The sequence below is a fragment of the Taeniopygia guttata genome, chromosome 15, assembly GCF_048771995.1.
Source record: "Taeniopygia guttata chromosome 15, bTaeGut7.mat, whole genome shotgun sequence".
Classification (NCBI taxonomy): Eukaryota; Metazoa; Chordata; class Aves; order Passeriformes; family Estrildidae; genus Taeniopygia; species Taeniopygia guttata.
In genome coordinates this window covers 12,446,937-12,461,084 of record NC_133040.1, presented here as the reverse complement: position 1 = coordinate 12,461,084, position 14,148 = coordinate 12,446,937, and the positions used below count along the sequence as shown (strand labels likewise).

The following is a 14,148-nucleotide window of genomic DNA, read 5'->3' as shown; positions in this document are numbered from 1 at the left end:
AAGTAATACAAAAGCAGAATATCTTCTTTCCTATTCTGTACTCTCTCCACAGTAGTTAATTTGCTCTGAGTATAAAATCAATCCTTCCAATGTGGGATTTTAGGAAAGCTCAAGGCTTCATCCTGCTTCCATTAATCAGTGTTAAAATTCACACTGAAATCTGTGATCTGGGAGCCACAGATTCCAGTTTTATTTAAAAACAATATTTATAATCCCTAATATTTCTGGGATGAAGACCCACTCTAGATTGATTTACATTTAATTTTTTTTTTTTTTTAATGAAACACTGAATATTAGGAAGGACCAAATCCCATTCTGGGCAGGTTCCTTTGCATGCAAAGTACAACAGAAAGGCACTGTTAAAAAGGAACTGCAAAGCCAAAGGCCTAAGTGATTTCAAGTGAAAAATATGCATTAAGTAAAATAGATAAACACATAGGGGACAATTTTGCACATAAATGCATTTAGCCAACTTCAGAAATACATGTAAATCATCTGGGTTTGCTAGAAATTACTGATCCTATCCTGGCTTTTTTATACTTCAGAATTAAGAGGGTTTGGCTTTTACACCCAACCCCAGAGCAAGCAAAGGAAAAGCTGGCAAAGACTGACATTTCCTGGTTTAGTTTAAGGTGCAGGTAAGCAGCTTTCTAAGTCTGGGTCACCTTCCACCTTCCACTGAGTGTGCTCCTTTAATTGGGGTCTGGATGTAAATTCCATTAGCAAACCATGACTTCTGTAGGAAAAATAAATTCTTTAAAGTTTTTTCCTCAAACAAATCAGCCAAGTGTTGTACTCAGCAATCCCATTTCAGCCTGAGTTACAGGAATGAGCACCTTTAAGGACAATTTTTCTGGGTGTTCTTGTCTGGCAGGAACCAGAAATGCAATTATCCAAGCTCCCATTTTAAGGAAACCTCAGCAGGGCAAGCACAGCCGTCTGTGCAAGTGACTGACAAACTCAGGAAACCTTTATTCCACCCATAGGTGCCATTCTGGGGAGAGGAAACAAACTTCCTGAAGACATAGTTCAAATACTTGTAGGAAACAGAGAAATGTTTGAGGCTGAGGGGCACAGAGCCCTGGGGAAATATTGATTGTTGCATTTGAAAAACGCTGTGGAACAGTGACAGTCTGGGACTCACAATTCCATTTGCAGCATGGACATCCGAAAGAGCAGGGCTGCCAGCCACACACCAACCATCATTTTCCCAGACAAGAAGACAGTGCCAGGTATTTTCTAATTATTAAATCTATTGTTCCTCAAGCCTTCAGCCCCAGCTGGAGCCCTCTTGTATAAACCAGTTAAGGTACATCTCTTCAATGTCTTATCCTTTACTTTAACTAAGTTCCTGGTTGCCTAGAAACTCTCTAAAAGACCTGGATTTTAATTTTTTCTCTTTTTTTTTAAATATTTTTGCCAACTGTTAGTTAGATAACGGATTAATCAAATCACAGGTGTCTGTGACAGAAACCTGGATGGCAGACTCAAAGCTGGGGCAGTGTTTGTTTCCTGCATCCCAGCAGTGTCAGACTCCACTGACAACCTTGCTACCAGCAACTTTGCACAACTATGGAAGATGATATCTGCTTAGATCAAGAGCAATAACTGAGAATTATAGAATTATATAATCACTGGACAGAACAGATTTATCTGTGCTATCAGTTTCTGTAATTAGCAGGACATGCACTTCCACTTTGCAGGATTATTATATCACATTTTTACATTAAGATAAATCAAGCTGTCTAGTTTAGATCCAACTTTAGAATGTTCTGCTGGACCTTCTGGACGCCTCAAACACACCTTCTGCTGCCTCAGACACCAACCACATTCACAACTCCCATCCTTTGTCAATGCCATAAGCATTTTTAAATAATCACCTGCTGTGTTTCGAGTCAGCACTGGTGACAGCAGAAGACAGAACAGCAAATTTTCCCCCTGATATTCAGCAGCACAACAAACAGAGGCACCAAAAAGAGTTCTGGCTGTGCTTTCCTCACCTTGCTCTGTTCCTCCGCTGTGTTTGATGGGAATGGATCACCTTTACTTTGGGTGATGGGAGTTCCACATGTGTGGCAGCACATTTCTCTCCCTCTCAGGATTTTTCATAGAGGTGCACAGAGAGAAATGAAGGAGAAAACAATTTCTATTTCTGCTCCTTGCTTTTCACACGTGGAATGTGTTTGGAGAATTGTTTCCCTGGGGTGATTGCTTGGTTGGATTCTGGTGAGGATTGTTTGAGCTGATGGCCCCAATCCACCTGGGGCTGGGCTCTCAGAGGGGGTTATGAGTTGTGAGGAGTTAGAGTCAGAGAAAGTAATATGTAATTTTAGTATCTTCCTTTTATATAATATATTAATGTATTTTAGCATAGTTATAATAAAGAAATAATTCAGCCTTCTGAATTGAGTCAGACATCATAATTTCTTCCCATTAAGTTCACCTGAATTTACAATACACGTGTTAATCTGGGCACCAGATGTGGGAATAATCAGTGAGCAGAGATGTTTTCACAGAATCACACAATCACCGGGTTGGAAGAAACCTTCAAGATCGACTCAAACCCAGCCCAAACACCTCAGCTAAACCCTGGCAGCCAGTGCCACATCCTGGCTTTGTTTAAACCCATCCAGGGATGGTGACTCCACCACCTCCTTGGGCAGCCATTCCAGGACTTTATCACTCTTGCCATTAAAAACATTTTCCTGATATCAGGAAAATGTTTTTAATGTGCAGCTCAAGGCTGTGTCCTCTGGTTCTGTCAGCTCCTGGAGAAAGAGCCCAGCCCCACCTGGCCACAGCCACTTTCAGGAGTGACAAGGTCACCCCTGATCTCCTTTTCTCCAGGCTGAGCACCCCCAGCTCCCTCAGGGGCTCCTCACAAGGTTTCTATTCCCTCTCCAGCCTCGTTGGTTTATCAGCAACAAGAGGAGAGCAGCTCCCAGGGGCAGAGGGGCTGATGTTTGCCTCTGGAACGTTAACCTGAGCAGGTCCTCAGAGGAGCTCAGGGCCACCTTTGTGCCCCACAGGAGGATGGTGCAGCCAGAAACCTGCGTGGATCCCAACCTTCCCTCCTCAGCAGCCACTTCTACAGCTAAAACCTCCCAACAACCTTTCCTCTCAAGCGGTTATGACAAAAAAATTGAGATAAAACTAAATATTCCTTCCACTCCCCTCCAAAGAAACCTCCAGCAGTCAAACATCGCAGCTTCTAAGTAATCCTCCCATCCCTGCTTTTCTAGCTGAATTAAAGCCTAAACAAAACAAGAGTTTAGGTGATAAAACAGCATTTGCATCCTTCAAAGCCACTCATCCCTGCTGTCACTTGTTCTTGAAGGTATAAATTCTACCTCTTGTCTAACCAAAATAGTTTTTAGAGATAATAAGCAAGAGCTTTGTAAGATTAAGTGTTTTTAAAAGTACCTTTAAGTCCCTTTAAGGGACTTAGAAGTCATTCAGAAACAGGTAAAACTAAATAAGAGTGACTTCATTTCCATTTAATTTTCTATTCTCATCAAGCTTAGTTTATTCAGGTCTGATTAATTAATGTCTACAAAGAGTTCCAAAAATATAAAACACTACATAAATACTAAGTAATAATAGAGTACTTAAGGAAAAGCTCATTTGTTAATTTGCATGGAGTTTTAGGAATTAGCATTTATTTATTTATTTCCCCTGTGCAAGCAGGCCCATCCAATCCCTTTTAGCTTTTTTTAGTAGAAAATACTTTGGCAGCTACAGGACGATGGATCTTCAGGTATTTTATGTGTTCCAACCCACAGAAAATTGTTGAGACTGGTTGTTTCAATTACTGGGAGCTCAAGGAGCTGGGGGAAACCTACAGAAAGGAGCTTCTCCTTTGATATGAAATTCTGGTTTAGTTTCTCTCATTATTGCAGAAGTTTTATTTATTTAGACATGCAAAATTCACTGAATATGGCTATAAATAAAACTGAGATTTATTAGAGGAGGATCATTCAAATTGAAATGGATAATTTGAGAATTAAAGAAAGTTTTTTGGTTTGCAGGATTTCCCAGCTAATTTCTCCATTATTTCTTTCCTACTGGAAAGAATTTTTCCTTGCTTCTGGTCATGCCAGTGGTCATGCAGAGGAAAACACCAATATTTGGTGGTTATAGGTGTAATAGCAAGAAAATCAGCACAGACCAACTCAGAAAGGAAGGGCAAATGTTCATGAGGAAGCAAGTAAAAAAGAGTGGGTGTTTCTGAGGAAAGTGCTGTAACATCTAGACTTTGGCCATTTCTCTGGTTTTCCACCCGAATTTCCCCACTGAAATCTGTGTTTGTGTGTAAAGCTTTGCTACTAAAAAGTCCATCAGGCCCAAACACAGGTCAAAGGCTCCTCCTGGAAAAGGTGCCTCTGATTTTCCCAAGAGATATTTGCATTTTTAAAATAAATCATCAGCTTCAAGCTTTCTGCACACGTACACCTTAAACTGCTGGACACCTCCATCTTCAGGAAGTATTTTATCCTTTCTGTGCAACTCAAACCAAACTTTTTATTAAATTGCTCCTTTGCAGCTCGCTGGACTATTTGGCTCTTTTGGGGAAAAGCAGAGCAGCAAACAGTCCAGTTGTTTGGTTTAGCAATGAAGTTTCCCACACATGCAATGCTAATTTATTTCATTGAAAATGTCCCCACTAATGGCACCAGTTCCTCTCAGAGCACAGGCATGGCAGTCCCATTCACAGAGAAAAGACAATGGCTCCAGAGGAGCTATTTCCATGTACCAGGCCAATAACCCACAAAACGGGAAAGGATTTTCACAAAAGGTCCAAATGGTTTCCAAGGAGCCATTACGGCACATCAGGTAAATAAAATATTATTGAAATGTATTTTTTGCATTTAAATCGCTTGCAGCAGGTGCATAGGAAGCAGCTTATAATAAAAAGGCTCCCATTCCTGGAATACTAACGAGGATCCACGGAAACATTCAGGAAAAGGCAGCAGGGGCAGGTTCTACCATGGCAAGGGGAACAATTGCCATAAAAACATTCAGGAGAAAGGACCAGCAGCACATTCTTGCCATGGCAAACGGAACGATTCCCACAAAAACATTGAGAAAAGGGAGCAGAAGCCAGTTCTTGCCATGGCAAATGGAATAATTCCCACAAAAACATTCAGGAGAAGGGAGCAGAAGCAAGTTCGTGCTATGGCAAAGGGAACAATTCCCATAAAAACATTCAGGAGAAAGGACCAGGAGCAAGTTCTTACCATGGCAAGGGGAACAATTCCCACAAAAACATTCAGGAGGAGGGAGCAGGAATAGGTCCTTAGCATGGCAAGAAAAACAATTCCCATAAAAACATTCAGGAGAAAAGACCATGGCAAGAGGAATGATTCCCATAAAAACACTCAGAAAAGGGAGAGGAACAGGTCCTTACCATGGCAAGAGGAATGATTCCCATAAAAACATTCAAGAGAAGAGAGCAGCAGCAGGTTCTTACAATGGCAAGAGGAACAATTCCCATAAAAACAGTCACAAAAGGGAGCAGGAACAGGTCCTTACCACGGCAAGAGGAGCAATTCCCACAAAAACAGTCAGAAAATGGATCAGCAATAGATCCTTACCATGGCAAGAGGAACAATTCCCACAAAAACGTTCAGGAGAAGGGAGAGGAGCAGGTCCTTACCATGGCAAGAGGAGCAATTCCCACAAAAACATTCAGAAAATGGATCAGCAATAGATCCTTACCATGGCAAGAGGAACGATCCCCACGAAGAGGGTGCGGCTGACGAAGATCTCGGACACCACGAGCTCGCTGACGGAGTCGTCCCGTGGGTATTCCACCTGCCAGGTGATCTGCTGGGCCCCTGCCAGGCTGCTGGCATTGTCAATCTCAAAATCCATCTGCAGGATCTCGTAGGAGGTCATGTTTGCTCTGGAAAACAAGGCAGAGTTCCCCACAGCGTCACTGGGATGTTGACAGCAAAATGGATTTATTTTCATTTCTCTTTCCTACTCATCAGATTTGCCATTAAATTCAACGTGCAGACTTGAGACACTGAGAGACACCTAAAAAAACTGCACGTGGGCAACAGCAGAACTTTCTAAGGTGAAACTTCATCTTTTAGTTTTCCTGAAATGAAGGAATTTTTCCCATTAAACTCAGGCATTCATTCTCCATAATCACAATGAACCTACAGAATAAGTCACAAACCCTTGGAAAAGCATTGCACAGAAGTTGCTAAATTATTTAATATACCATTATTATAATTTTGATGCTGCAAAACAACAGAATATTTGGCCATTCCTCATGTTCTACCAGAAATGAGCCCTTGTGGAGGGAAAAAAAGTCCTTCAAACCCAAACTGGTCTTTATCTCAGTGAAAAAATGGATTTGCAGAAATTATACATGACAATAAATGAGGGGTAGATTATCCCTCTTTTCAGTTCATGACAACATTCTCCTCGTCAGTGGTGCAGCCTTGTAATTATATGGCAATCATATATTTCTCATCTGGAAATAAAAGTTTAAAAGTAAAGAAATGGATGTAAATGCACAGCCTTCAGAAATGAATTTAAGAATTACTTCTGCTTCCTTTCTCAACAACAGCTCTTATCACTTTCCTCAGGTCCAAAGCAATGTAAATATAAATAATTAATCCTCAGCTTAGAAAAACAGATCTTGTTTTGTGTTACAGAGAAGTAAACAGACACCAGGATTTAACCAACACCACTCACTGCATCCACAGCAGGATCTGTTTAGAAATCAGGCCTTTGCTCATCCAAACTTCCCCACAAACTGAGTTGTTTTACAAATCACACAAAGTTTACACATAAATATTTACAAAGAATACAATTCCTCGCCCAGACTCCCAGGCAGACTCTGCAGTGTGGAGACCTGATGGAGGTCACAAGCACGGAGAGGGGATGGAAAGGCTCTGACTGCAGAGCCAGCTGCTGCTTCTGATGGAAAATCACCTGATTTTATCAATACTGCTCAAGTTTTGGGGTAAAATCTGGATTTGCTGTATGTCAGGCCGATGGTACACCCATTGTCTGTGTGTCCTTCCCCAAAGCAGCCACTCCAGGAGCTGTGCTCACAGAAGTTTTAGCTGCTGCTGCAGCCAACAGAGACTTAAAACATCCTTTTCCTCTTCCCAAATGCACAGAGGCAGAATCTGGGTTTGCCATATGTTTCTGAAGGAGAATTGTAAAGGGGGAGAAAAATCTGAGCAGGAATTATTGATTTTCGTGTTTTCTTTCTGACAACAAACAACCTAAACATATGCTTCAATGCCTGGAGGATAAATATTTTCCATGCTGACAGAAGATAATATCCACCTCCAGGCAAAACTAGAAGCTATTAAGGCATCTTTTGTATGGCCAACCAGACAACCAGCAAAAACCTTTTAAGATAAATTTTATTACATGATAATAGGGATGTAATTAAACCATTTCTGTAAAAAACATAAACTGAACTTTATTGTTTTTGGTGTACCACCTCCAGCAGTTTGTTTTATCTAAACTGCATAAAATTAATATGCTCACAACACAGAACTAAAATTCAGATATGAGCTTTGCATTAACTATGGATTTACATATTGGGCCTGTCAAGGTGTGTTTAGGTCTGTAATTTCACTCCAGTCTGTTCAGGCCAATAGTTGCCACTCACAAAACCACCCAGGAGTGGTTTCAAACTGTACAGAGACACCAACTCAGTACCAGGTCAGGCTGGTCTGCAGTGACAGATCCATTCCATGGGTCCCACTCACTGGCACTTCTTCATTATTCCTTTCCTGGTTTTCCTTTTACACATCCAGAAATAAACCACAACAGGGGTTTGTATCTTATACACAAACCTTCCTCAGGTGCAGCTACATTAGCAGGTGACTTCAAACAAAGCTGCATGAACAGGCAAATTCAAATAAAGATGCATGAACAGGTGAATTCAAACAAAACTACATTAACAGCTAAAATAAAACAAAGTTGCATTAACAGGTGAATTCAAACTAAGCTACATTAACAGCTGAACTCAAACAAAGCTGCATTAACAGCTGAATTAAAACAAAGCTGCATTAACAACTGAATTAAAACAAAGCTGTCCTCCCAGGTCTCGATCCTGATTCCAAAGAGAATCCTCAGCACCACTTGGAAAACCAACTCCAAATGTCTGTCAGAGGTTTTCTGCTTTGTCTCAGTAGCCAATTATGTAGCATGACAGACAGATGGATATTGATTAAAAAAAGCTCCACTTCTCTCTTGGGCTTCTGCTGCAGGAGATGGCCTTGAACCATCTTTCACCTGCAGAGCCTCCCCTGAGTGCACAGCTTTGGCAAAGCAGGATTCAGCTTTCTGCCCTCGTATTACCCAGCAGGTGAATGAATTTTCTGTAAAATTATGGTCTTCTTTTGTCCTTTTTAGAGACTGAGCCTTGGAGCAATGCCAGCTGCTGTGGTATCTGGGACACCGAGCACCCCACGGATGAATTCACCCTCTTTGTTCTAAGCTTCTTCCCAGGTTACAACTGTAACAAACTCATGATAAAACCTGAAAAGTGAATTTCTTTCATGTTCAGACTAGTGCTCACCTACTGGCTGCTGCATCTCTTATCCTACAGAGGTTTCCTGGTAGAAAGACTGGTATTACATTCATAATTCTTGCAATTTATTAACCATCCTCTGTAATACCGCGTGGGAGACCACTGCCTTTTTCTACTGAAATTGATGGAGATTGCTAAAGTAAAACCAGAGATAAATTAAACCATAATCAAGACCTCAAATGTCAGCATTTACTTATGTCAGCTCAATAGCTGATAAATTCCCATCCCAACACCTGCATTTAAATGTCTCTCCTGGCTGTCAGCATATCACTGTAAGGGTTTTTAAAGCCTTGCTCTTGGTGGCCACTGTCCATCTGCAGCTGCCTGCTGGAGACAAAATGCCACCAGTGGGAAAACCCACAAGCAGAGAAGACAAGGGCTGTAACTCATGCTGTTATCAGCCATTAAATCCTGTTAAACCAAACTTTATCCTATCTAGATTTTTCAGCTTTTCCTGGAGACTTATTTCATTTTTCTCTTAAATAAGTTCGCACTCTTGGGGAGAGTCTGATGGAATCCAAGGACTATAAATCACTTCTCCCTTGCAAATCTTTTCTCTCTTTTTAGTTAAATATTTCTATTGTCCAGTGAAGTTTTCTCCCGGTTTAGGATTTTGCCAAACTCTAGTTCAGAGAAGCAATAAAAAATAAAAAGTCAAAATTACTTTTATAAAAAAAGATTATTTCCTGCAAGCACAAGGAAAAGACCTTATAATTTTAGGCAGCTGGCATGCTTGCTAATAAGTCCATTTCTATGGAAATGAGTTCATAACTATTAATTTTGCCTGCTCCTGATCTATTCTTGATGAGCCTTTCAAATTTAGAAAAGCGCTTCATGATTCTCTCAATTTGGTAATTACTAACTCCCTTTGATGAATCCAGCCCAGTGTTTCAGACATGAGACATTCATTACACATTTTTCTCTCTGGTGAGAGGAGAAAAAAAAAACCCCATGGGTCCTTTTGGATTTATTTCTTCTCACAAACTCCTGTAAGTAGGTCCTCTTCTTCAAATGGTGATTTACAATCCTATTTGCATACCTTCACACTCCTGCCTCTGCTGGGGGCTGGAAGAATGCCCAAATCCTTGAGATTTCTGCACATTTCTCCTGTTGTCTGCCCTCATACCTGCCTAACGCATTCACCAGTTCCAAACACACCCAGCACTGGGAGCTGTGGTTGTCATCCCAGTCTGGAGTGGAGTTTGAGCACACAATGGCAGATCCATTCCAAAGAAAGCCAGTTCAGCTCCAAGCAGCTCCAGAATAAAGGAGTTATCAGTGATAGCAGAAGGGTTTTAAAATCATGGGGATTTAGGGTTAAAAGGAAAATTAAGCTTAGTAGGCCCTGAAAAAAATAAATACCCATGGTACATGAAGGCCTTCTACCTTGCTAGAACTGCACCTGTGTAGCTACTACATGATAAATTATATAATTGTTAGATGTGATGATTGTTTAGTAATTAAATATAATTACTGTTTAATCGTAAGAATAATCATGAAAAACTGTGGTCAGAGGCCTGAGAAAGATCACGAGAAACTCATGTCAATGTATACAACAGAACAATATAAGTTTAATAATTAATATGTAAGTTATATAAAAACAGAATATAAAATATGTTCAGCTCGAGAGCCACGTGGGAGTCAGATTTGGGTCTGCACCCCTGACCCCAGAGCTCTCAATAAAAGCACCTGCAGATAATGATATCCTGTGATTCTGGGTGCCCCTGAGCTTCCCCAACAGACACATCCATGTAAAGGAGCTGCAGTTTATTTTTACAAAATAACAGATCTCTGTGAGGGTCCAAGCACAGCTCTGATGTGAAAGGTTTTAACCAGCACCACGAAATCACCTGGCATGGAAATAAGGATGAATTGAATTTGTCTGAGCCCAACATGAATTATTGAATTGATGGAATGATATTCTGACTGGCAGCAGCAACAGCACAACTGGTCTGTATTTACCTTAACTAAAAAAAAATTATTCACTATTAAGAAAGATTGGCATTGCTAGCCAGGCTGAAGGGCCTGCCCTGTGTGTTTGGGGAGAGAATGAGAGATGAGGTGGCATTTCTGGGCACTGCAGTGCCACACCAAGGCTCTGCTGGCTCCCACTCACGGGTCAGCAGCAACTGAGTTGATAAAAGTCAGAGCCTTCCATTGCTGCACTTGGCTATTACAGGAAATCACGAGTTCCATTCACTCATAAAATAATGCTTTCAGTAAATGGCAATTCATTTATGAGCCCACAGCAGTGTAAACAATACCCTCAAAAATGGAGCAGACAAGAGGCGTTGGAAAAATTGGAAAATAATACATGTGGGGTATCACATTGCTTGAGAGTCTTTTCTAGGTTAATAATGGCCAATTCTTACTCTGCCAAATTGTAACCAAACTCCATAAGAATTCAGTGACCTTACATTACCAACGTACATTATTATTTATAAAATACTTCAGTAAAAAAGGTCTCGCTCCTTTGATCTGAAGAGGATTAATTCTGTAAGTATGGTTTACTGGAGAGCAAACACTTACAAGAGGAGGCTTTTGGAAGAGCTCAAGACCCTCATTTCTGCTGAAGTCAGATGAAGAGCAGATGGCCAGGACCTCTCAGGGAAAAGATCCAGACTAAAGGTCCTGACCTTCTCCCCTGAGGAAATTAAGATCTGAGCAGCCTGAGATGAAGGAAATGAAAGCAAATTCGTACCAAGAGCAGCGTGCAGTTTCTGAATTGATGAAGATTTGCATCTTGGCAGCCCCTCTGCCTTACTGAGTGCTGCATTCCTGCCCAGGGCACCTCCAACACCTGAGTGTGTCCCCCCAGCCCAGCATCCTTCAGAGGGATGTGACATTCCCATTCTCTGGACACAGAGACACGATTCTGTCTCTCAGGATTGCACAGGGAGAAGAAGAGAAAACAATCTTTACCTCTGCTCCTTTGTTTGCCCATGTGGAATGTGGCTGGGGACTGTTCACCTGCAGGGATGGCTGGGTTGGATTCTGGTGAAGTTGTTTAGGGTCAGTGACCAAAGGGACCCAGCTGTGGCTCGGGCTCTCAGCAGAGTCACGAGTTTATTAATTAGTTCAATAGGTAATAAGGAGTAAGTATGTAGAACAGTACGGTATCTCTTTAATTAGTATATTAATGTAATATAGTATAGTTTTAATAAAGCTATCCTTCAGCCTCCTGATCTGGAGCAGACATCATCATTTCTCCCCTGAATTCAGGGTTTGACACATTTTTGCTATAAGGGGAAGCTCCTGCTGTTACACACCAGGTAAAGGATATCAGAGCCTAAACCCTTTTCTCCCAGCATGAATAATTCTGATGAGGCTGTAAGGACACAAAGCTGCTGTCTAACAGAGAACTTGCTTTGTTGTCAATGTTTGCCCACACATTTTTTGGTGCCTGATCTTGGTTTTCTTTCACTGCCATAAAAATTCACGCTCTTCACAGATATACAGGCAAAGAAAATGGCTACAGATAAACCCAAGCTTCTAAATCCATTAAAAATGTATGGATTGACATAGTATGTTTTAATAATCCACTAAAAGCCATAAAAACAACAAGAAAATATTTTTGTTCAAAACACACCACCAAGACCAGGTATTATGATGTTATTTTGCTTAGCCAACATTTTCCCACAACTGAAAACAATAAATCTAGATAATGAGCAAACCTTTTAAGCTCTTCAGCCTCTCCAGTGCCAATTCACAACTGTGCTGCTCACTAACAATGTGCAATAACTCCCACTTTATTTGATTTTATCAACATCATCATGACAACCCTGGAGACAACTGAGACAATTGCTTCAATTATTTTTATTTGCTTGCACCCTTGTGACAGTGCACAGAAATGCTTCTGGTAAAAGAGTCCTTAGATACTCTTTAAGCCAACCTTTAACAAAACAACTTTTAGGGCTGAACTCGGGATGGGGTAATTGGTGAGCTCCACTGGTAACGTTGCTGGGTACTGGGAGCCCATTTGTACCTTTGTCATTACTCTCCCCTTTTGGAACAGCATGCAATCTTTTGGGGCTTAAAAAAGCATTTTGATTGCACTGGAATATTTTTCTGATTACTATTTAGAACTTCTTTATTGCTGTGTTGTGTATTTCTTAAAATAAAGATTCTCTGTCAGGAGGAAGAGTCTTGTTGGGAAACATAACAAACACAGTGAGAAACTGGGGCCAGGCTTTAGCTGATGTTGGAGGCAAATATAGAGGGAGCTATTGTTGTTTAAAAAATAAGAATGATTTTATGATGAAAGACTTCTGCTGAAACCTATCCAGTCAATAAACATCAACAGCCCAAATGGTGCTTATAATTTTTCTGGAACTCTTGAGAAATCCTTACATTTTTACATGCCATAATCACGTGGTCCATTTCCAACGTTGCTGTGAAAGCAGCCGAAATATATCAAAAAGCAGAGATGAATTTTTGAATAAGCAGTGACTGAAAATTAAAGATAATAAATTCAGTGACGTAAGAAGCTCTTGGCAGTGCAGGAACTCACACACAAAATCTCTGCAGGCTCTCCAAAGGTCTTTAAAAGAACCAGAGTGCAGCTCAGGGAGCCTGGATGACCCAGGGCATGGGGAACTTCAGCCAAGCTGACAACATTTCACCTCAGGGAAAGCACAGGGGAGGGACAGGGGCATCCAGAGGCATGGCAGCTCCTGGATGTGCGGCCACTGAGGCTCTGGAGTTTTGTATTTAGCAATACTCACAGCTCCTCACGTTCCCAGGCAGAGATGAGAGCTGGGGCAGGTCAGCTGGAGGCTCCCCAGCAGCTCAGTCCCCACCTCCAGCAGGATTCCTTGCCATTTTAAACACTTTACTATTTTAATGTGCCATCAGCATCAGGTGATGAGACCTTTCCGTGTGCACCAATCCCACGAGAAAAGAAAAGCCCTGCCAGAACCAGGAGGAAGTTCCTTGCAATCCAGTCGCTGGTTTGATTTCAGAATTACAACTGAGGCTGACAGCTGAACCTCCTTGGGGAGGAAAATCAGCCAGAGGGGATCTAGAGATGCAAATTCCCCACGCAGGGAATTTCTGAATGAAAGGGGAGGGAGCCAAGCTGCAGAGCACACCTGAACTGCTGCAGGAGGCAGGAACAAATGGGGCTCTCCCCGTGAGCATTCCAAGTCTTATTCAATACTTAATTGAAAAAATTTAAAAATTTGGAATTTAATCGTTTGCTCAATGGGCAGACTGTGTAAATGACTAAATAACAGAATGACAATGGGAAATTGAAAACCAGTCCATATTTTTCTCTCTACAGCTTGCTAAAGCTGCACAGAACTCATAGGTCTGCTGTAGAAGATGCTGTGATGCCATCTGCATTAAATAATTAAACAAAAAAATCAAAATAGGGGCATGGCAAGAATTATTTTATTCCTCCTACATTCTCTTCAGCTCCAAACAAATTTAAGCACCTAATGAACTGGATTTGGCTCTCCTTGAATCCAGTGTACTCTTAGATGGAAAGGGAAGGTGCAGGGTGTCCTGTGGCTAAGAAATCCATGTCCATGGATAATAAATACGTGTCCATGGCTAATAAATATGTGTCGATGGCTGAG

General features: G+C 41.2%; 1 protein-coding gene across 2 annotated transcripts in view; it reads right to left on the bottom strand.

The window, feature by feature from the left end:
* Positions 1 to 14,148, bottom strand: part of TMEM132B (transmembrane protein 132B) — a 220,584-nt gene that overhangs the window by 65,164 nt on the left and 141,272 nt on the right. For both annotated transcript variants that reach the window (XM_072936167.1, XM_030285360.4), the window contains exon 4: positions 5,719 to 5,905. In XM_072936167.1, the coding sequence (XP_072792268.1) occupies positions 5,719 to 5,905 (187 nt within the window). The remainder of the gene's footprint in view (positions 1 to 5,718; positions 5,906 to 14,148) is intronic.